The 25,762-nt window shown below is 34.9% G+C and overlaps 1 protein-coding gene across 8 annotated transcripts in view; it reads left to right on the forward strand.

Moving 5' to 3' along the window:
- The window catches only part of LOC105489527 (SPT3 homolog, SAGA and STAGA complex component), a 530,030-nt gene that overhangs the window by 348,536 nt on the left and 155,732 nt on the right, over window positions 1–25,762 (forward strand). For all 8 annotated transcript variants that reach the window (XM_011754356.2, XM_011754358.3, XM_011754357.3 and 5 more), the window contains one exon: window positions 5,455–5,594. In XM_011754356.2, coding sequence (XP_011752658.2) covers window positions 5,455–5,594 — 140 coding nt within the window. The remainder of the gene's footprint in view (window positions 1–5,454; window positions 5,595–25,762) is intronic.

The following is a 25,762-nucleotide window of genomic DNA, read 5'->3' on the forward strand; positions in this document are numbered from 1 at the left end:
GTGGCAAATCAAATGGTTATTATAACAAACTATATAAATATATAGTTGGTCTACTATAAAGACACAAACCACTGAAACTGAATCAAGAAGGAATGGAATATCTGAACAGGACAATAGCCAAAGGTTAAATTGGTAGCTTAAAAATTTCCACAGAGGAAAGCTCAGTCACAGGTTATTTCACTGTTGAATTCCACCAAATGTTTAAAGAAGAATACCAATTATTTCCCAACTAATTCTATAAAGGTAATAAAGATTGAGCCTGATAAGAAAACCAGACAAAGATATCACAAGAAAAAAAAACACGGATTGGTATCTTTTTAAATACAGATGCAAAAATCCTCAACAGAATGCCATTAAACTGAATTCAGCAAATATAGAAAGGATTAAAACCATGACCAAATGGGACTTATCACAGGGATATAGGTTGTTTTAAACGTAGAAAACAATTCATGTAATGCATCAGATTAATATAATAAAGGAGAAAAATCACAGATCACCTCAATAAATGTAAGAAAAGCATTTAACAAAATTCTAAAAGTTTTTAATGAAAGGAACATTCAACAAACTAGGAAGAAAAGGAAACCTCTTTAACTTGATAAAGGTGATTGCATGGACTAAATGTTTGTGTCCCTCCTTACCCTCTAAATATATATGTTGAAGCCTAATTCCCAGTGTGGTAGTATTTGGAGGTGAGAATTGTGGGAAGTATTAATAATTAGGTCATAAGGATGGAATCTTTTTGATTAGGGCACTTTTGAGAAGCAACACAAGAAAGGTTGTTTCCTCTGTTTCTGCTGTCCACCATATGTGGATACAACAAGGTCATGGTCATCTGTAAGTCATGAAGCAGGCCTTCACCAGACACTAAATCTACTGGCACCTCGATTTTAGACTTCCCAACCTCCAGAACTGTGAGAAATGTTTGTTGTTTAAGCCTCCCAGTTTATGATGTATTTGTTGTAGCAGCCTGAGCTAAGACAGACATATATGGAAAACCCACACCTAACATCATACTTAATGGTAAAAGACTGTATGCTTTCCCTTACAAGATCAGGAACAAGACAAAGATGTCCATTCATGCCCTTACATGCAATATTGTACTGAAGGTTTTAGCCTGGTGTTTAGTCAGAAAGAGAAGTGAAGGGCATCCAGATTAGAAAAAAAAAAGTTAAACTATCTCTGTTTATAGATGACATAATTTTGTGTATAGAAAATTCTAAGAAATCAATAAAAACTATTACAACTAATAGACTGGTTTGATGCGTTTGCTGGATAGAAGAGAAATATACAAAAATCAAGCATATTTTAATATATCAACAATGAACAGCTCAAAAATGAAATTAAGAAAACAATGCCATTTACAATAGCATCAAAAAGAATAAAATATTTTGGAATAAAATTACTAAAGACTTACAAGATTTATGTACTGAAAACTATAAAATATTGTTGAAATAAGGCCTAGATGGTAATGGAAAGACATCCTATGTTCATGGAATGGAACATTGAATATTATCAAAATGTTAATACTCTCCAACTTGGCCTACAGATTTCATCTGCTTTTCTGTAGAAATGAATACACTGATTCTACAAATCATGACTACACTGATTCTACCAATCATATAGAAATGCCAGATTCTGACATGGAAATGACTTATCTAGGTCATGAAGGAACTAGAATACCTAGAACAATCTTAACAAAGAATAAAGTCAGAGGACTCATGCTTACTGATTTCAAAACCTACCATAAAGCTACAATAATTACAATAGAGCAGTACTGGCATAAGGGTAGACATATTCGTCAATGAAATGGAGTGGAATGAGAGTTCAGTAATAAGCATTTAGGGTCAATTGATATTGACAAGGATTTCAAGAGAATTTGATAGGGAAAACATAGCCATTTTGACAAATACTGCTGGAGCAACTGGATATCCACATACAAAAGAAAGAATTTGGACACCTACAACAACACAGTACACAAAGTTAACCCAATATGGATCATAGACCTAAATATAAGGGCTCAAACCTATAAAATTCTTAAAAAGAAATACAGGAATAAATGTTGATGACTTTGGATGAGGCAAAGCATTCTGAATGTATGACACCAAAAGCACAAACAGCAAAAGAAAAAAAATAGAAAAATTGGACTTGATCAATTGTTTCAGAGTCAAAACAATGACCAATAAATTAACTGATCAATTTAAAAACTTTTATGTTTCAAAGAGCAACATCAAGAAAGTGAAAAGACAAACCACAGAATAGGAGAAAATTTTTCTTATATATCTGATAGGGTACTTTTGTATAGAATATATCAAGAATAGGTACAACTCAACAATAAAAAGACAGGTGACCCAATTTAAAAATGGGCAAAGGGTCTGAATAGACATTTCTACAAAGAAGATTGACTAATGGACAATAGACACTGAAAAAGATACTTAAAAATCATGCCTATAAGTAATCCCAGCACTTTAGGAGGCTGAAGCGGATGGATCACTTGAGATAGGGAAAATGAAAGTGTTCTGAAGGTCTCTTGATACTGCAAAGGGGGAAATATTAGAAGAAAAAGTTGATTTATTGGGAAAACGTTACCTCTTGGTAGGGGTATAATTGATACCTTGTTTTAAATAATAATGGAAACTGTCATTTAAAATATGTTCAAGCAATGTGTCCAACCAGAAAAGAGCGAGGTAAACATTAAAGAAAATGGAAAAAGGGATGGTAAACATTAACAAAATAGAAAAGTATATTACGATTTCAAATTAACAATGAGAAGACATGGAGGGACTGTCAACATGGCCAAATCACTAAAAATGAAGAAAAGGAAAAAACAAGAATATGAAATAAATACCAAACATAAAGCAAGAGAAAATAATAAAAATGAAATATATTGGTCATTGCACTAATTATGAAATGGATTAAATTCTTACATTGAGACAGATTATAAACAACCACAAAAATAAAACTTGAAGATAAAGAAAGATTATAAATAATGGGATGAACAAATAAATGGTAGATAAATGCATACACAAATGCAAAGAAAGCAGAAGTGGCAATATTAGCATCATGCAAGCTATAATTTAACATTAAAAGCCCAAACAGGGTAAAGAGGAATGTGTTATAGAAGGATAAAGGAGAATAATAATAATAATAAAACAGGATAAAGAGGAATAATTATAGAAGACACAATTTTTAACATAATAGACCCATAAGCACTAAATAGTAAATCAGCAAAATAGCAAGATATGCTTAGACCTGTATTTATCTGGAATAGAATGTCTATGAATTTTTTTTCAGTATATCTACAGAACATTTACAAAACTTAATTGTAAAATTGGCCACAAAGTGAACCTTTACAGATTTAAATAAGAATAGATATCTGATAGGATCCATTCCATCTGTGTGAGTGGAGAGAAGTCATCTCAAACAAAAGTTATAAGAAAAAAAGATGAACTTATTTGACAATATAGAAATTTATTTATTTATTTATTTATTTATTTTTTTTTTTTTTTTTTTTTTTTTTTTTGAGATGGAGTTTTGCTCTTGTTGCCCAGGCTGGAGTGCAATGGAGCAATCTCAGCTCACTGCTGCCTCCGTCTCCTGGGTTCAAGCAATTCTCCTGCCTCAGCCTCCTGAGTAGCTGGGATTACAGGCATGTGCTACCACGCCCGGCTAATTTTGTATTTTTAGTAGAGATGGGGTTTCTCCATGTTGGTCAGGCTGGTCTCAAACTCCTGACCTCAGGTGATCTGCCTGCCTCAGCCTCCCAAAGTGCTGGGGTTACAGGCATGAGCCACTATACCTGGCAAATTTTAAATTTTTTAATGGCAAAAGATGCTTTAAAATTCATAGGCAAATGAAAGACTAGGATAAACATTTTTAACTCAGATAACAAAGGGGTAATATAAAAGAGCCCTTTAAATTGTTAAGAAAAAGACAACCCAGTTGAAAATGGGCAAAGGATAAAAATAGACAATTAACAGAAAGACTTATTCAGATAGCTGGCAAACATATGGGAAAAAAATGTTTAGATTCATTAGGGAAATTAAATATTTTAATCACAATGACATATCACTTTACATTTATTAGACTTTTCTCATGGAGAGGAGAAGCATTCCTCATTACTCTTGGAAACTTGAAGGGTTAATGCACTGGTAAACAATCTCTTAACCTCCATTAAAATGTTTGTACCTTTTAACTCAGTAGTTCCATCCTTGTGAATCTATACCATAAACATTAAGCCAACCACACAGAATGCCATATGGATGGGATGTTTATTACAGCATTTCCCCGGGGTAGCAAAAACCTGAAACAAAGTTTATGCCCATCAATAGGGGATTGGCTGGAAAGCTGTGGTGCGTATATACTGTCAAATATTACACAACCATTAAAGAATCAGGGCTTTACCATTGACTTGGAGGAATTTTTCTCCATAATTGACCAAAAAACATGAAGTGCAAGACAAGAAAGAAATAGAAGGAATATCATAAGAACCCTTTTCTAAAAAGCATAAATGAATAAAACAGCTCTATAAATGAATGTATTTTTATGGATATATGAGCATGGAGAATACATATTGGGTAGTAGTAGTATGAGTTACACGATCTTTAGTTGGAGTTTGATCATATAAAAGGGAAGGAAATGGGAAAGAACAATCAAGCAAAAATGATATGTGGTATCATTTTAATATATTTTAATTTATAGATATTTATAAAACTTTCTGATGTAGAAATTTAAAAGAAATGATAAAAATGAAGAAAAATGATCTAAGGACCTAAGAGAATAATATAGATTCTTATATGTATATAGTTGTTAATGTGCTTAGAGATAAATATTTTTTAAATCTTCTGTAACCTTAAGTTGTCAAATTTTGAAAAATATATTCGGATATCTCACAGTAATTGTGCTTTTTATTAAGATTTCCTTTGTGTTATTCATTTTGCTATTATTTTGGTACATAAAAGTTTATGGCTATTTAAAATTCCTTTTATTATCAGATACTATTTCACCCTGCCTCCTTTAGTGTTTTTGGTCTTGAACTGTATTTTCTAATGTTAATGTTACCAGTTCTGCTTTCTTAGCTTGTATTTGCCTAGCATATCCTTACTCATCATTTTTTGTATTGTCATTTCATTTCAGAGGTGTTTAACTGTAGAGCAATATTCTTTTTCCAAATCTGAGCACACCACTGTCTGCGTTTTGTAAGGGATTTAATTAGCCCTTTCACACTTATTTTGGTAATTGATCATTTGGTTCTATCCTCTCAGTCTAATTTGTGACATGAATAAATGATTTAATTCTGTATGACTTTTATTTTAGATGCAAGAATTTTTTTTTAAGATTATTTTCAGAGAATTCCAATTCTGAATTTGGTATACTATATTTAATACATGTAATAATTAGTGCCAATGTAAACCTATTGAGAACATTTCGTTTTTTCTTTCCCTTGACTTCATGAAGACAAATTGAGTGGCAGCAATAATACGAACAAAAGACAAAAAATTGCTCAGGACTTCCTCAACTCTATTGACCAGACAGGAGAACTTTTAGCAATGTTTGAAGATGACGAAGTTGATGAAGTTAAACAAGAAAGAATGGAGGTATAGTACATTCTTCCCTTTTTACAGAAATAGAACAACCACTGCAGTGCCTATGCTATTTGGTTCTATTCTCATGTTCTTTAAATGTTGTCTGAAATCTCTAAGTCAGTGGTTTTATGTCTGACAGTAGTGATGTGCAGAGGATCATGATCACCCCTGAAGTGGGAGTCAGATCTACCTTCAGCATCAACTTTGGGAAATGACTTCTGTTTTCCTTTCCTTATTTCCTTTTTTTTAAAATGAGTAGGTTTCCCTACTCTAGATCTGACATTTACTGATTTTATTTTATTAAGCTCATTTCTAATTAAATATTTACCTTTTTTGTTTCAAATCATCCAGTTTTATTTGTAAACAAAACTAATTCATATTGCTTTTATGCTGGCATATATAGTGGGAAGAGCTATTCTTCTGGCTATAGTTGCAGACTGTGATTGGACTTACTAGCTAGGGTAGTACCCAGGCCAATTACATGCTTTATATCACTGCAAGACAAAGTTAGTGACATTTATTTGGATTCCCTGGATATGTCTTAACAATTAATTTGAAAATTATATGTCTTCTATTTACCTTAGCTATCTATACATAAAATTATTATTTCTTTAAACACTAAAGGAAAAAATTAAAGTAAAATGGTTTGTTTCATTTCAGTGCCTTCCAAATTATAAGACAGTATTTTCACAGTTCATATTGCTATTATCATACTTTCACATATAAGGAATCTCCGTTTTCCCCTTCTCTTTCAGTTGGGCAAGAGAAGTAATTTCAGAATTACGAAAGATTGTGCTAAGTGCCAACCTTATTATAGTTTCTATGCATGCTGAAAATATAATTATTTTATGTTAAGCTTTGGAGGAGGTCCAGTAGATATATATGCTTTATAAACTTCAACAACCTTTAAAGAGTTAGCATGCTTAGATCATGCACTGTGATCTAAAGGCAGTGTTCTTTTAGGTATCAATTACTTTAGAAATGTGTGGTTATCTTGGTTTGGGACAACTGCAAATGGTTTTAGTTCAACTTTGCCTTGGGCCAAAAACATGCTAAGTTGTCCAAAGCAGATGATAAACATGTATTTCTGATGTCATCATTGCCCAAACAGGATATGGTTGTTTAGTGGCATGGTTTCACTTATGATGCATTACTTAAAGAGCAAATACTGTTTATGCTTTATTTTTTAAATATTTTTATATTATAAAAATGGCCACTGAGAAAGGTTCATTAAGGAATAAAGCATAATACATAAAGCATTAGTAAAATTGAGCAGCTAACTTTTCAGTTTTGATGGGAAAATCTTGGCTAGCCAAACCTGTTTCCTAAAAGGGCATTCCACAATCAAGAAGAGAAGAAACGGAACGTTTTGTAGCTCTATAATAGCAGGCTACTGTAGACCTAGAAAAATGGGTGTCAGCAGGGTTCTAAAGTCAATAAAATATCTGGAGATGCAGGGTAGAAAAAGCTTGGGTACTCATGCAGTCTGTACACTTCTTCTTTATAGTTATGTATTACATACTGGTAACCAGGATAATAAAATATCAGAAGTTGATAAAAATAGTTACAGTGAAAGTCTTCATATGTACAATAAACATAAGACTGGCAACTTCGTTAAGCTTTATATCATAACAAAAATCTTCTCTGGCCAACATAACGGTAGCTTTTGTATTCTACTCATCCAAATAACAGTTTAACTGAAGAAAAATACACTGGGCTTGTAGACATAACTTAACTGGGACAGTAGAAAGTGGAACCGTTAAGAGCATAGGCCTTGCCTGCTTCTAATTTGATAGGTTATAGTTTCAAGAGTAAACCACAACTGTGGTAGTTCATATGAAACCACTTTGGACTCAGAGACTGCAATCTCTTGCTTTTAAAGTTCAGTAGAATAATCAGTCCTGGCATCATTTAGTGACTTAATTTTCCTCTAAGCATCACTCATGGTTGCAGAAACTTTGTTTACTACCTTCTCCCCTAGAATGTATGAAAATGGTATGGACCTACCAATAGGCTTCATTTTAGTTTTCTTTCTTCTTTATAGATATAAAAATTCACTTGGTATTCTAGCTTCTTCTCAAAACATTGAGCAAATATACAAAAAACAATCTGAGTCTTTTCCTGTTGTTTTCAGCTGATGTATGTGTGCATGACTTTAGTTTCAGCCATAATTTACTTCATTACTATTAATTTATGTGACTTGAAATACAAAAAAAAGTCTGAATTTTTGCATCCATTTTGCCTTACTAGTTCATCATCGTGACAGTTAGCTAACTCTTACACATTTATTTTTCTCTAGCACCAGATTCTGGGTATACCTATAGTAGCAATCCATGATCTCAGAACATCCTTTTAAATGATCAAATAAAGATTAAATAGTGCTCAGAGTTGTTTTAGTGTATTTGAGGGACTGAGAGAGAAAAGCAGGGAGATACATACAACAATAGCTTCCCTCCAACCCCACCCACCTCCATCCCAAAATAAGGCAGGTGTGTCTAATGTTACTTTCATTCTAATTTTTTCATCTAATCAAATAATTTGTGACTGTGTCAACCAAAGTCTCAAATAGCTTTGAGTTTTCTTGTCAGTGAGGAACTGTGGTCACCCACAGAAGAGTTGTACCTAAGAACCTGCTTTGCTGCTTGTAGAGGAACCTGAGAAGCTCAGGTTTGTCATTAATCAAGTAAACTATCTAGTCTTGTAAACCACTAACTTTGTAAAGAGATGTAAACAATGGATGCTTAAAAAGTTGAGAGAACTATACCTTCAGACTAATCCTCAAATTGATAAAAGTAAACAAGAGAGCAAAGATTAGAGCTTACCAGAGAGAGAGCTTTTAAACAGTTTGGGGTACAGAAAATCCCTAGGGACTTTGTATCTCGTGTTTTCATATCAGAGGCTTAATAATGGAATCTAGAGAAAAGCAGAGTGATACATATAACATTTAAGGCGGCTTAAAATTTGTTGATAATCAGCTTTAAATTGAATAAGGTGCCAGGTGGTAGTCTGAATTTGCTTAACCTAAAAGGAACTGACCATAGATTTGAAAACGTAGTTTCTTATACAGGCTGAATAATAAGAGAAATCAGGTGTATCATTCAGTTGTGCCCAAGTATAGCATGGTTATGATTCCTGGGGATTTTGACTCCCAGGATGGTTTTTGGAGGTAAGTGGACTAGAAAACTCACTGAAGAAGAGATAGGTGGATGCCTGTAGAAGTTGTCCATCTTCTCCTGTTTTTGAAGTCTTTCTGCCATTCCCATTTGTACCTATCATGATATCTTTTAATTATAAGGAAAAGGAAAATAAAATGCCTGTAAAGCTAACAGTCCAATAATATCTTAGATAAGACTTAACATTAAAGAAAAAGGCTAATCCCAGTAAGATAAACATTCACAAATACCAGAAGAGTTTAAAAGGTTGAGTTGGCCGGGCGCGGTGGCTCACGCCTGTAATCCCAGCACTTTGGGAGGCCGAGGCGGGTGGATCACGAGGTCAGGAGATCAGGACCATCCTGGCTAACATGGTGAAACCCCGTCTCTACTAAAAATGCAAAAAATTAGCCGGGCGAGGCGGCGGGCGCCTGTAGTCCCAGCTACTCGGGAGGCTGAGGCAGGAGAATGGCGTGAACCCGGGAGGCGGAGCTTGCAGTGAGCCGAGATCGCGCCATTGCACTCCAGCCTGGGCAACTAAGCGAGACTCTGTCTCAAAAAAAAAAAAAAAAAAAAAAAAACCAAAAGGTTGAGTTAAAAACTGAAACTCTTAAAAATGTTAGAATATATAGGACTATGAAATGAAGATAGAATTATATACTACAAAGATATATGTAGTTTACATATGTAGATAATAAATACATGTATGTATATATCTATGTATGTATATACATTTATATTTGCATATACATTTATATATGCCAATTCATTTGCATACATTTATACACTATGCCCATATATACATATATAGAAATAGAAATGAAATTTTTCTAGATTACTTAAAAGGTAAAAGTTAAAGAACAATCAGAGGTATATCATACAAACCCTGTAATACTGGTGCTTACAATATCAATTTCAGAGAAAAGAGAATTTAAGGAGAGAAGCATTAAAATGGAATAAAGGCAATAATTTTATGTTACTAAAAAATACACCTATAGTGAAAATATAGTAGGTGCAAACTGTCAATCATCAAATTCCAGAGCACTGAAAGCTTCTGGTAGTGTGGGGAGAGGTCAGAGAAATACATTTGTTATGGAGACTAGAACATACCATCCCAATCCTTAACTGATTAATTCAAGGGAAATAAAAAGACATTAATAAATCCCAGCACTTTGGGAGGCTGAGGCTGCACACGAAGGGTTACACACAAAGGGAAGCCAATCAGACTAACAGCAGATCTCTCGGCAGAAACTCTCCAAGCCAGAAGAGAGTGGGGGCCAATATTCAACATTCTTAAAGAAAAGAATTTTCAACCCAGAATTTCATATCCAGCCAAACTAAGTTTCACAAGTGAAGGAGAAATAAAATCCTTTACAGACAAGCAAATGCTTAGAGATTTTGTCACCACCAGGCCTGCGCTACAAGAGATCCTGAAGGAAGCACTAAACGTGGAAAGGAACAACAGGTACCAGCCATTGCAAAAACATGTCAAAATGTAAAGTCCATCAATGCTAGGAAGAAACTGCATCAACTAGCGAACAAAATAACCAGCTAGCATCATAATGACAGGATCAAGTTCACACATAACAATATTAACCTTAAATGTAAATGGACTGAATGGTCCAATTAAAAGACACAGACTGGCAAATTGGATAAAGAGTCAAGACCCATCAGTTTGCTGTATTCAGGAGACCCATCTCACATGCAGAGACACACATAGGCTCAAAATAAAGGGATGGAGGAGGATCTACCAAGCAAATGGAAAACAAAGAAAAGCAGCGGTTACAATCCTAGTCTCTGATAAAACAGACTTTAAACCATCAAAGATCAAAAGAGACAAAGAAGTCCATTACATAATGGTAAAGGGATCAATTCATCAGGAAGAGCTAACTATCCTAAATATATATGCACCCAATACAGGAGCACCCAGATTCATAAAGCAAGTCCTTAGAGACTTACAAAGAGACTTAGACTCCCATACAATAATAACGGGAGACTTTAACACGCCACTGTCAACATTAGACAGATCAACGAGACAGAAAGTTAACAAGGATATCCAAGAATAGAACTCAACTCTGCACCAAGCAGACCTAATAGACATCTATAGAATTCTCTACCCCAAATCAACAGAATATACATTCTTCTCAGCACCACATCACACTTACTCCAAAATTGACCACATAGTTGGAAGTAAAGCACTCCTCAGCAAATGTAAAAGAACAGAAATTATACCAAACTGTCTCTCAGACCACAGTGCAATGAAACTAGAACTCAGGACTAAGAAACTCCATCAAAACCGCTCAACTGCACAGAAACTGAACAACCTGCTCCTGAATAACTACTGGGTACATAACGAAATGAAGGCAGAAATAAAGATGTTCTTTGAAACCAATGAGAACAAAGATACAACATACCAGAATCTCTGGGACACATTTAAAGCAGTATGTAGAGGGAAATTTATACCACTAAATGCCCACAAGAGAAAGCAGGAAAGATCTAAAACTGACACCCTAACATCACAATGAAAAGAACTAGAGAAGCAAGAGCAAACACATTCAAAATCTAGCAGAAGGCAAGAAATAACTAAGATAAGAGCAGAACTCAAAGAGATAGAGACACAAAAAACCCTCCAAAAAATCAATGAATCCAGGAGCTGGTTTTTTGAAAAGATCAACAAGATTGATAGACCGCTAGCAATACTAATAAGAAAAGAGAGAAGAATCAAATAGACACAATAAAAATTGATAAAGGGGATATCACCACCGACCCCACAGAAATACAAACTACCATCAGAGAATACTGTAAACACCTCTACACAAATAAACTAGAAAACCTAGAAGAAATGGATAATTTCCTGGACACTCACACTCTCCCAAGACTAAACTAGGAAGAAGTTGAATCCCTGAATAGACCAATAGCAGGCTCTGAAATTGAGGCAATAATTAATAGCCTACCAACCAAAAAAAAGTCCAGAACCAGACAGATTCACAGCCAAATTCTACCGGAGGTACAAGGAGGAGTTGGTACCATTCCTTCCGAAACTCTTCCAATGAGTAGAAAAAGAGGGAATCCTCCCTAACTCACTTTACGAGGCCAACATCATCCTGATACCAAAGACTGACAGCGATACAACAAAAAAAGAGAATTTTAGACCAATATCCCTGATGAACATCGATGCAAAAATCCTCAATAAAATACTGGCAAACCAAATCCAGCAGCACATCAAAAAGCTTATCCACCATGATCAAGTGGGCTTCATCGCTGGGATGCAAGGCTAGTTCAACATATGCAAATCAATAAACGTAATCCAGCATATAAACAGAGCCAAAGACAAAAACCATATGATTATCTCAATAGATGGAGAAAAGGCCTTTGACAAAATTCAACAGCCCTTCATGCTAAAAATGCTCAATAAATTCTGTATTGATGGAACATATCTCAAAATAATAAGAGCTATTTATGACAAACCCACAACCAATATTCATACTGAATGGGCAAAAACTGGAAGCATTCCCTTTGAAAACTGGCACAAAACAGGGATGCCCTCTCTCACCACTCCTATTCAACATAGTGTTGGAAGTTCTGGCTAGGACAATCAGGCAAGACAAAGAAATCAAGGGTATTCAATTAGGAAAAGAAGAAGTCAAATTGTCCCTCTTTGCAGATGACATGATTGTATATTTAGAAAATCCCATTGTCTCAGCCCAAAATCTCCTTAAGCTGATAAGCAACTTCAGCAACATCTCAGGATACAAAATCAATGTGCAAAAATCACAAGCCTTCCTATACACCAGTAACAAACAAACAGAGAGCTAAATCATGAATGAACTCCCATTCACAATAACTTCAAAGAGAGTGAAATACCTAGGAATCCAACTTACAAGGGATGTAAAAGACCTCTTCAAGGAAAACTAGAAACCACTGCTCAGTGAAATAAAAGAGGACATAAACAAATGGAAGAACATACCATGCTCACGGATAGGAAGAATCAATATTGTGAAAATGGCCATACTGCCCAAGGTAATTTATAGATTCAATGCCATCCCCATTAAGCTACCAATGAGTTTCTTCACAGAATTGGAAAAAACTGCTTTAAAGTTCATATGGAACCAAAAAAGACCCTGCATTGCCAAGGCAATCCTAAGCCAAAAGAGCAAAACTGGAGGCATCACACTACCTGACTTGAAACTATACTACAAGGCTACAGTAACCAAAACAGCATGGTACTGGTAAGAAAACAGAGATATAGACCAATGGAACAGAACAGAGCCCTCAGAAATAGTACCACACATCTACAGCCATCTGATCTTTGACAAACCTGACAAGGACAAGAAATGGGGAAAGGATTCCCTATTTAATAAATGGTGCTGGGAAAATTGGCTAGCCATAAGTAGAAAGCTGAAACTGGATCCTTTCCTTACTCCTTATACAAAAATTAATTCAAGATGGATTAGAGACTTAAATGTTAGACCCAAAACCATAAAATCCCTAGAAGAAAAGCTAGGTAATACCATTCAGGACATAGGAATGGGCAAGGACTTCATGTCTAAAACACCAAAAGCAATGGCAACAAAAGCCAAAATTGACAAATGGGATCTAATTAAACTAAAGCAAAAGAAACTACCATCAGAGTGAACAGGCAACCTAGAGAATGGAAGAAAATTTTTGCAATCTACTCATCTGACAAAGGGCTAATATCCAGAACCTACAAAGAACTCAATCAAATTTACAAGAAAAAAACAACCCCATCAAAAAGTGGGCAAAGGATATGAACAGACATTTCTCAAAAGAAGACATTCATACAGCCAACAGATACATGAAAAAATGCTCATCATCACTAGCCATCAGAGAAATGCAAATCAAAACCACAATGAGATACCATCTCACACCAGTTAGAGTGGCAGTCATTAAAAAATCAGGAAACAACAGGTGCTGGAGAGAATGTGGAGAAATAGGAATGCTTTTACACTGTTGTTGGGACTGTAAACTAGTTCAGCCATTGTGGAAAACAGTGTGGCGATTCCTCAAGGATCTAGAACTAGAAATACCATTTGACCCAGCCATCCCATTACTGGGTATATACCCAAAGGATTATAAGTCATGCTGCTATAAAGACACATGCACACGTATGTTTATTGCGGCACTATTCACAATAGCAAAGACTTGAAATCAACCCAAATGTCCATCAGTGACAGACTGGATTAAGAAAATGTGGCACATATACACCATGGAATACTGTGCAGCCATAAAAAAGGATGAGTTCGTGTCCTTTGTAGGGACATGGATGCAGCTGGAAACCATCATTCTCAGCAAACTATCACAAGAACAGAAAACCAAATACTGCATTTTCTCACTCATAGGTGGGAATTGAACAATAAGATCACTTGGACACAGGAAGGGGATCATCACACACCGCATCCTATTGTGGGGAGGGTGGGGGGAGGGATAGCATTAGGAGATATACCTAATGTAAATGATGAGTTAATGGGTGCAGCACACCAACATGACACATGTATACATGTGTAACAAACCTGCACGTTGTGCACATGTACCCTAGAACTTAAACTATAATAAAAAGAAAAACCATATGATAGTTTTAATTGGTATTAAAAAGAGATATGACAAAATTCACTTCCTAGCCTTTTTAGAAATTCTTAGTAAACTAGATATAGAAAAGTCCTTCCACTTTATGATAAAAAAAACTCACTTAAATTAACAGACATCAGGATAGTTTTAAAAATATTAAAAGTTCTTAAATTCTGAATATCCACCGTTACCACTTTCATTTGCTGGAGTTCAAGGAGCACTAGGCAGTGCAATAAAAGGCATTGCTATTGGCAGGAGACCAAAATTTATCATTATGTACAGATAACATAATTTATTAATTTTGGTAATCCTTGAGAATCAGTGTAAAAAGTACTGAAGCCAGTAGAAGTCTTCATTAAGTCAGAGAGACACTGACCAAGATTAGGAACTTCTTCCATAATTCCGTAATACTTGATAATAAATTCAGTAATAGTCAATAGTAAAATTGAGAAAAAAAAGGCAATGTCGATCAGAATAATACAAGAAAAAAATTATTTGAAGATAAACTTTATATTAACAATAAATGTAAAAGAAATATGTAACTCATTTTTAATAATGTACTGAGACATGAGTATATAAATGAAAAAGCACTATGTTCCTGGATACAGACTAAATGTTGTAAATTTCAGTTATTTCCACATTAATGTATTGACTTAATGTTGTTTAACAGAAATCTCAGCAAGATTAAAAATAAAAACTTTTTAAAATGATATTAGTCTCCACCTGAAGTTATAAAATTTAGGATAGCCAAGAAATTTTCATTAAAGAAGAGTAGGGGATTGAGTTTAATTTAATGGCAAAACTGCAATTACTTTTGCATCAACCTAATACCACCACATAATATAAGATTCCATGTAACTACAACAGTCAAAATAGTGTGGTACTGGCGTAAAACCCACAGGCACGCCTGTGACAAGAATAAATGATACAATTAAATATAAAGAAGAATTAGTCACAATAAAGATGGCATTAGACATCAGTGGGAGAAAGATGCCAAGACAACTAAAGAACTATCGGAAAAGAAAATATAATGATAACTCTTAACCTTATACATCCATCAACATACATTCCAGAATATTAAAAATTTGGTATAAAAAGTAAAACCATTTTTAAAAATTACAAATAACCACAGGTAATATTGAAGGACTTTCTAGGCTTTCATTTCAGAGCTTTTGAGAAATACTGCTCCTCAAGCTTTTGACACATACACTGTGGAGTAGGGAATGGTCTGTTTTCAAATAAGTGTGTGAAATGCTAAGTTCAAATTTTTCAGAAGGTTCTTTTAGGAATTTTCAGAGGGTTTTGTATACTAAATTTTGTGAATTTTTCAAGAGAGGAAATAGACTCTCTTAAAATATTCTGAAAGGTCACTCAGAGCCCAGTTCGGGGGTGAAAAAATCACAAAGGAAGTGACTTTTAAATTCAATCTTATAAAAATTATGTCTGTGTTTCAGAAACACAAAAAATATTAAAGGCAAATGCATAAAAATATGACACAACTATCAGTATCATTTATATAGATCTTTTAAAATCAATAAAAAATAACATTCTAGCAGAAAAATTGGCAAAGGATATGAAAAAGAAGAAATAAAAATAAATATATAAAGTATCTACTTACTGGTATTGAAATAATGCCATTTTTGTATATAAAATGGTCAAGAGTAAGATGAGGTGGTAACACATTAACTGTGGAAATGTAGATTAATAAAACCAAGAAAGTATTTTAAAATATCAATTCAGTTAGAAGCATTAATATACTGCAACCTAGTAGACCTACATTTGGTAATTTTTCTTTAGATATCAGGAATTTTGTTCATATGCACATTCATATGCACAAAACTGTTCATCACAATGTCTTACATAATATTGGAAATGGGGTGAGAACCCTGTTTACCTGATGATAAGGGAATATTCATATTTCGCAAACACATTGAAATTAAGACGGCTAGGAGAAATATACCAACATGCTAATAGTGGCTGACAGTGGAGGATGAGATTTACAAGTTTATTGAATTTATAAATTTATGCTGTTTTGAATTTACATATTTACCATCTCTGTTATGTTTCTCTTAATCCTCATTTGATTTCCTTTGTTCTGCAGTTTATCTTCTCATTTTATTTTATTTTTCCTATCAGAAGTATTTACTTTATAAGTGGTGCTGAAGGATACGCTTTATGAGGCAAATTAAATTGGCTCTTTAGATGCTTGCAGTTAAGACTGAACAGATGAATGTATGAAGCAATATACACATATAATATGCATGTAAATACAAGTAAATGTATGTTGTGGAAAAAGTTGTACCATTGATTTTATCTCTTCCAGAGAAGGCGCCTGTTGCCAGATTGAAATACTAGCAGTTAGAAACTCATAAAATGTTAGTTAAGTTTTAGACGTAAGAAAGTATGGTAGTTTAATTGTGATTTGCTAGGTAGGCAGTTGTTTCTTATGCATGTTTTTCCTTTTAATTGTCCCTTGTTTCTAGATGCAAGATAGTGTAAAGAGGTAGGGAATAAAATAGATCTTTAGGAAAAAAAAGTTGTCTATGAATTGTCATACTGGGAGTAATAAAGTTTATTTTGCATTTGATTTGAGGATTGATTATATCAGGAAGATTCTAGTTTCATGGGTATTTTTGTATAAATGCAGTAGCATCTATTAGATGCTCTCAATAAATAAATATCTCAATAGATATTAATATTGGTGTTGATTTTTAGTCCTTTAAATGTTTTATTCAGCTATAGTTTGAGTTTAGATTCTCAAATATTTCAGAAAGCTGCTATTCCAATTTGGAGGATGTATAGGTATAATATTGTCATATAACTGAAGAGTAGGAGACTATAACCCTACATAGTGTCATGTAGACCGTCTTCAAAGCAGTAATAATGATGTAAAAGTTGAAAACAGTTAATATTTTTGGATGATGCTATTGACTGCAGTTAATAAAAAAAAAAAAAAAAGAAAGAAAAAACAATTCAAACAAAATTAGGCAGTTAGGGAAAGGTTTTGTTTCAGATAACAAAGCCCAGAGGTAGATTTGGCTTCAAGCGAGGTTTGATATTGAAGTTCACAGTGTCCATTGGATTGAAGATCACAATGTCCACTGAATATTTATTTCTCACATAGGAGCACAAATGACTGTAGAAGTTTTAGGTCCAGGTGGAGAGATAATGCCTTTGTCCCAAGATTTACGCTTAAAAACATTTGGTCACAACATCTCCCCAATCCCTGCCAGTGACAGTAGCTAGTAGGATGAAATGTCCTGCCTGGCTTAGCCTAAGTTGTATGCTTCATCCCTGTAGTTGAGTATACAGTCAGACTCCAGCAAAACCGTGGATCTCTGGAACTTTAGGAAGAAGTAATGGGTGTGAAAAGATAGCCACAAAGGTCCTTAAGTGTAAAGATTTTTAACATTGTGGCAGTGTGAATTGATAGAATGATGTCTTAGAATCTCGGCACTCTGTTCAACTCTCTAGGAAGTTTTCTCTAAGACACCACATGGTAAAAACGAATGCAAATCATTTCTTTGGAGTCAAGCAAATCATCCATCCATCCTTTCACTCTTTTATTTATTGGACATTTATTTTTTGAGATTTTTTTAAGTCAATCACTGTTCCAGGTCCTGAGGCTGTGACTATTAAAAAAAAGACAAAATATGGCCTTTGCCCTCACAGTCCTAGAGTAATAACTGACCAATCAAAAGTAAGTATATAGTAAAGGTAATACAGCCTCAATAAATGGGTTACTATTCTAATTATTACTCTATTTGTTTTTAATTTTGAACCTTCTTAATGGATTATTGGTTATTGAGCCATATATTTTCTACTTGCTATATAATTTGAAATTTAGTTTATTCTGACATAGGGCACATTACTTCTTGAAGACATTTAGGCAGGGCCATTGAATTAGCTTCAGTGTGTTTGCAAAATAAACTTGAAAAGGGCTAGGGTGCATTGCAAAAACATGCCAAAATGTAAAGACCATCGAGGCTAGGAAGAAACTGCATCAACTAACGAGCAAAATAACCAGTTAATATCATAATGGCAGGATCAAGTTCACACATAACAATATTAACCTTAAATGTAAATGGACTAAATGCTCCAATTAAAAGACACAGACTGGCAAACTGGATAAATAGTCAAGACCCATCAGTCTGCTGTATTAAGGAGATCCATCTCACACGCAGAGACATACATAGGCTCAAAATAAAGGGATGGAGGAAGATGTACCAAGCAAATGGAGAACAAAAAAAAGCAGGGGTTGCAATCCTAGTCTCTGATAAAACAGACTTTAAACCATCAAAGATCAAAAGAGACAAAGAAGGCCATTACATAATGGTAAAAGGATCAATTCAACAGGAAGAGCTAACTATCCTAAATATATATGCACCCAATACAGGAGCACCCAGATTCATAAAGCAAGTCCTTAGAGACTTACAAAGAGACTTAGACTCCCATACAATAATAATGGGAGACTTCAACACTCCACTGTCAACATTAGACAGATCAACGAGACAGAAAGTTAACAAGGATATCCAGGAATTGAACTCATCTCTGCAGCAAGCAGACCTAATAGACATCTATAGAACTCTCCACCCCAAATCAACAGAATATACATTCGCTCAGCACCACATCGCACTTATTCCAAAATTGACCACATAGTTGGAAGTAAAGCACTCCTCAGCAAATGTACAAGAACAGAAATTGTAACAAACTGTACTCAGACCACAGTGCAATCAAACTAGAACTCAGGACTAAGAAACTCAATCAAAACTGCTCAACTACATGGAAACTGAACAACCTGCTCCTGAATGACTACTGGGTACATAATGAAATGAAGGCAGAAATAAAGATGTTCTTTGAAACCAATGAGAACAAAGATACAACATACCAGAATCTCTGGGACACATTTAAAGCAGTGTGTAGAGGGAAATTTATACCACTAAATGCCCACAAGAGAAAGCAGGAAAGATCTAAAATTGACACTGTAACATCACAATGAAAAGAACTAGAGAAGCAAGAGGAAATGCATTCAAAAGCTAGCAGAAGAAAAGAAATAACTAAGATCAGAGCAGAACTGAAGGAGATAGAGACACAAAAAACCCTTCAAAAAATCATTGAATCCAGGAGTTGGTTTTTTGAAAAGATCAACAAAATTGACAGACCGCTAGCAAGACTAATAAAGAAGAAAAGAGAGAAGAATCAAATAGACGCAATAAAAAATGATAAAGGGAATATCACCACCGACCCCACAGAAATACAAACTACCATCAGAGAATACTATAAACACCTCTACACAAATAAACTAGAAAATCTAGAAGAAATGGATAATTTCCTGGACACTTACACTCTTCCAAGACTAAACCAGGAAGAAGTTGAATCCCTGAATAGACCAATAGCAGGCTCTGAAATTGAGGCAATAATTAATAGCCTACCAACCAAAAAAAGTCCAGGACCAGATGGATTCACAGCTGAATTCTACCGGAGGTACAAGGAGATACCATTCCTTTGGAAACTATTCCAATCAATAGAAAAAGAGGGAATCCTCCCTAACTCATTTTATGAGGCCAACATCATCCTGATACCAAAGCCTGGCAGAGACACAACAAAAAAAGAGAATTTTAGACCAATATCCCTGATGAACATCGATGCAAAAATCCTCAATAAAATACTGGCAAACCGGATTCAGCAACACATCAAAAAGCTTATCCACCATGATCAAGTGGGCTTCATCCCTGGGATGCAAGGCTGGTTCAACATTCGCAAATCAATAAACATAATCCAGCATATAAACAGAACCAAAGACAAGAACCACATGATTATCTCAATAGATGCAGAAAAGGCTTTTGACAAAATTCAACAGCCCTTCATGCTAAAAACGCTCAATAAATTCGGTATTGATGGAACGTACCTCAAAATAATAAGAGCTATTTATGACAAACCCACAGCCAATATCATACTGAATGGGCAAAAACTGGAAAAATTCCCTTTGAAAACTGGCACAAGACAGGGATGCCCTCTCTCACCACTCCTATTCAACATAGTGTTGGAAGTTCTGGCCAGGGCAATCAGGCAAGACAAAGAAATCAAGGGTATTCAGTTAGGAAAAGAAGAAGTCAAATTGTCCCTCTTTGCAGATGACATGATTGTATATTTAGAAAATCCCATTGTCTCAGCCCAAAATCTCCTTAAGCTGATAAGCAAATTCAGCAAAGTCTCAGGATACAAAATTAATGTGCAAAAATCACAAGCATTCGTATACACCGGTAACGGACAAACAGAGAGCCAAATCATGAATGAACTTCCATTCACAATTGCTTCAAAGAGAATAAAATACCTAGGAATCCAACTTACAAGGGATGTAAAGGACCTCTTCAAGGAGAACTACAAACCACTGCTCAGTGAAATAAAAGAGGACACAAACAAATGGAAGAACATACCATGCTCATGGATAGGAAGAATCAATATCGTGAAAATGGCCATACTGCCCAAGGTTATTTATAGATTCAATGCCATCCCCATCAAGCTACCAATGAGTTTCTTCACAGAATTGGAAAAAACTGCTTTAAAGTTCACATGGAACCAAAAAAGAGCCCACATCTCCAAGACAATCCTAAGTCAAAAGAACAAAGCTGGAGGCATCACGCTACCTGACTTCAAACTATACTACAAGGCTACAGTAACCAAAACAGCATGGGACTGGTACCAAAACAGAGATATAGACCAATGGAACAGAACAGAGTCCTCAGAAATAATACCACACATCTACAGCCATCTGATCTTTGACAAACCTGAGAGAAACAAGAAATGGGGAAAGGATTCCCTATTTAATAAATGGTGCTGGGAAAATTGGCTAGCCATAAGTAGAAAGCTGAAACTGGATCCTTTCCTTACTCCTTATACGAAAATTAATTCAAGATGGATTAGAGACTTAAATGTTAGACCTAATGCCATAAAAACCCTAGAGGAAAACCTAGGTAGTACCATTCAGGACATAGGCATGGGCAAAGACTTCATGTCTAAAACACCAAAAGCAACGGCAGCAAAAGCCAAAATTGACAAATGGGATCTCATTAAACTAAAGAGCTTCTGCACAGCAAAAGGAACTACCATCAGAGTGAACAGGCAACCTACAGAATGGGAGAAAATTTTTGCAATCTACTCATCTGACAAAGGGCTAATATCCAGAACCTACAAAGAACTCAAACAAATTTACAAGAAAAAAACAAACAACCCCATCAAAAAGTGGGCAAAGGATATGAACAGACATTTCTCAAAAGAAGACATTCATTCAGCCAACAGACACATGAAAAAATGCTCATCATCACTGGCCATCAGAGAAATGCAAATCAAAACCACAATGAGATACCATCTCACACCAGTTAGAATGGCGATCATTAAAAAGTCAGGAAACAACAGGTGCTGGAGAGGATGTGGAGAAATAGGAACACTTTTACACTGTTGGTGGGATTGTAAACTAGTTCAACCATTATGGAAAACAGTATGGCGATTCCTCAAGGATCTAGAACTAGATGTACCATATGACCCAGCCATCCCATTACTGGGTATATACCCAAAGGATTATAAATCATGCTGCTATAAAGACACATGCACACGTATGTTTATTGCGGCACTATTCACAATAGCAAAGACTTGGAATCAACCCAAATGTCCATCAGTGACAGACTGGATTAAGAAAATGTGGCACATATACACCATGGAATACTATGCAGCCATAAGAAAGGATGAGTTTGTGTCCTTTGTAGGGACATGGATGCAGCTGGAAACCATCATTCTTAGCAAACTATCACAAGAACAGAAAACCAAACACCGCATGTTCTCACTCATTGGTGGGAACTGAACAATGAGATTACTTGGACTCGGGAAGGGGAACATCACACACCGGGGCCTATCATGGGGAGGGGGTAGGGGGGAAGGATTGCATTGGGAGTTATACCTGATGTAAATGACGAGTTGATGGGTGCAGCACAGCAACATGGCACAAGTATACATATGTAACAAACCTGCACGTTATGCGCATGTACCCTAGAACTGAAAGTATAATAATAAAAAAAAAAAAAAAACACACAAAAAAAAGAAAAGGGCTAGGGTGCCTTGAAAAACATGAAGCAATGTAATATGTCAAGGTTAGTTCCTGGAGGAGTTTCATTAGGATAACTCATTGTTATGTTTATTAAAGGTTAATTTTTCTTCAAACAATTTCAAAATATTTATGAAATTATTCTCCAGGGAGTATTAGTAGAAATACCAGCAAGATAGCTGTGGTAAATCTAGCTGCACAGAGCAGAATTAATGTCATTCAGTGTATGTTATTCTGGCATAGGAACTGCAGAACAGGTAGTATTACTTAATTTAGAAGAACCCAAAATCGATGTAATATGTAGCTCTGAACGTGATTTCAATCTGTGACTTTATATACTATCAAATTACAGTTTACCCATAGCTATAGCTGTCCTTTTATGATATAATGATAAAGAATTGTGTATTTGTTGTCTTAAGTGCTTGTCTAAAATTGGGGAAAGTGTCTTCTGGAGAAGGCATTTTTCAGTTAATGAAATAAAAAGCAAGTTACAGATCTATAAAAATGGAACTCTAACCTAACTCTTACCTAGGTCCTTATTTTTCTGTAGCTTACTATATCCGATTTGAAGATGGCTCTCAAGTGATCTTTTTATGCTTTTCTTAACCTTGTGAAATGTGAGCTTCTGCTGAGGGTGGAGTCTGACTTCTGCTTTGATGATTAGAGCACCTCACATACATGTGTCAAACTAAAGTGGTTATATTTGTTTTATTCTGTTTTTGTTTTGTTTTAAAGACAGTCTCCTTCTGTTCCCCAGGCTGAAATGCAATAGCCCAGTCACAGCTCACTGCAGCCTCAACCTCCCAGGCTTGACCGATCCTCTAGCCTTAGCCTCCCAAGTAGTTGGGACTACAGGAATGTGCAACCACACCCACCAAATTTTCATATTTTTTGTAGAGACAGGATCTCACTATGTTGTCCAGGCTGGTCTCAAACTCCTGGGCTCAAGCAGTCCTCCCATCTTGGCCTCCCAAAATGCTGGGATCATAGGTGTGAAGCACCAAGCCTGGCACTGTTTTTTAATCATTCTCTAACATTTCTGGATATATAATCTCTTACAGTTGTTGCTTTGCTGTAGAGAAATTTAAAAGCAGGATTAATTAAATGACTGCCATCTTTTTGAAAACAGTATTAGTACCATTCCCATTTGTCCTCCACCCTCGGACCTATTTAGATTCTTTACTGTTAGTTTTTGGACGCAGTTTAAAAGTTTTCTTCCCCCTATTCCTTTCTTTAGTCTGCAGGAGAGCAAAATACATGGTGGCAGCATTGAAACCATACACATAATAATCCTATTTTTCCTAATCCAGATCAGAATATATGATCTGATATTCACAAGTGTCTTTTGTTATGGGGACAGGATATTTTCTGTCTGGATTTGGTAGGAAAGCATTGGAATAATGATTGCTATTTATTTCTACCTTTCCTACGTCAAGGGAAGTAAAACAGAGTCATTTCTATGGATAGAGATACACATCAGCACTGCACACTATAAACACTCGTGTCCACTGTTGGTGATGTGTGATGCAGGCCTTACTGGGCTGCTGTTTTTAGTCTTGCCTAAATGGATATTTGACTGCCACGTGGTGATTATACTGTTCAATTAAGTTTTTTATAGAATCAATCAATATTTTCTGTCTCAAGTAATTTCAATTTGTTCTTTTTAAAATGAGATCCTTCTCTTTTAAAAAATACATTTCAAGAGTTTTCTTAGAGATCAGTCTTCTAGCTTGTTTATAAAACACCTTGGCAAAGATGAATTTTAAAATATCATTGAATTTAAGAACACCACAAGATTTGCCACTAATTTACATTTAATGTTTATAGTTCTCAAATTGTGGTTGTTGTAATAACCAAAATATTTTTGCCTTGAATATTTTGTGGATTATATTTCCCTATTCTATCTCCTTACCCACATTCCCCACAGTAGGTGGGCAGATTGTTGTTACATAGTTTGGCCTTTATTTATCTTTATTGGTTTAATCTCACCAAGTTTGCGTTTCTAAATATGAAAATACGTGTATTCTCTGGCAAGATTTTTGTCTTTTTAATGTTTCAGTTTATTTAGTGGAATTAGCAGATCATTACTTGTTTGGTATAGATAATTATCCCCATATCTTTATGTGCATCCATGCTGAGCAGCTGCCTTTAGTTTAATTCTTATTGTTGTCACTACTTTACAGGAAATGTGCAAGTCAAGCTGTTTAATGTAATTAGATTTTTTTCTATATCATTGTGTTCCTCATTTAGAATTAATAATTTTGGATTCACGCTTGAACCCACAAGGCGGAGGTTGCAGTGAGCCGAGATCGTGTCACTGTACTCCAGTGTAAGCAACAGAGGGAGACTCCATCTCAAAAAAAATAGATAAATAAAAAGAATTTTGGATTAAGCCATAAATATTTAATAATTAGTATAATCTATTGTATTAGCATGTCTCTTTGGAATTTTTCCCAGCATCGGTCAAAAAGGCAGATCAGATCCTACCAGCCTTCTCCTTTTCATGATTCTCCATTTTCTAGAGAGGAGTCTTAATTCCTTAGTATGGGATTAATATGATTTTTACTGTCACTACTATGGCACTTATATTCAGTTACAAAGGGCAGTGTTTTGCATTGCTATAGAAATTCTGAAAATTTTTGCTTTCACAATTAGTAGCCATGAAATAAACTTGTGGGTGTTTAATTCTCAGATAAATAATAAGTATTAATAATTTGGGCATTTCATCTCATTCTTTTAAAATATTTATTATATCTTACTTTTAAATGTCCTACTTTGAAGAAAGGACTTTTATTTCTTGTAGTTACTCTCACCTCAAATAGTAGAAGACAGTCATGACTAATGGATTCATTGAGGTGCTCTCAAATACAGAGGTTAAATTACAAAAATGACCATCTTTAGGAAAACAAACTTTAGAAAAATCCAAAATCACTGGGTAATTCTTTTTATTTTGCAAGAATACTTTTATTACATAAAAGTTTAATGATTACTATTTATTTTTAATAAATAACATTGTTTATTAAAATAATAGATTTATTTTAAATCATTGTTCTTTTAAGTAATTTAAAATAGGACTTTGCCAAAATTTAATGCATACACAAATATCTGCAAAGAATGCTACTGTATACCTTTACTGTAACTGTAGAAATTATTGAAGTGAGAGACAGAAATAAATGAGGTGGGGGAAGAAAAAAAGAGAGATGATTGGATGAAGAAGTGAAGCCTTTTTTTCCTAGTGAGTAGTTCTGTGTAAAGTTCCATTACCTATTCGTGATGGACCTGCCCCCATGATTCAATCACCCCCAACCAGGCCCCATTTCCAACACTGGGAATCACATTTTAAA

Source organism: Macaca nemestrina, chromosome 5 (genome assembly GCF_043159975.1).
Source record: "Macaca nemestrina isolate mMacNem1 chromosome 5, mMacNem.hap1, whole genome shotgun sequence".
In the NCBI taxonomy this organism is placed as follows: Eukaryota; Metazoa; Chordata; class Mammalia; order Primates; family Cercopithecidae; genus Macaca; species Macaca nemestrina.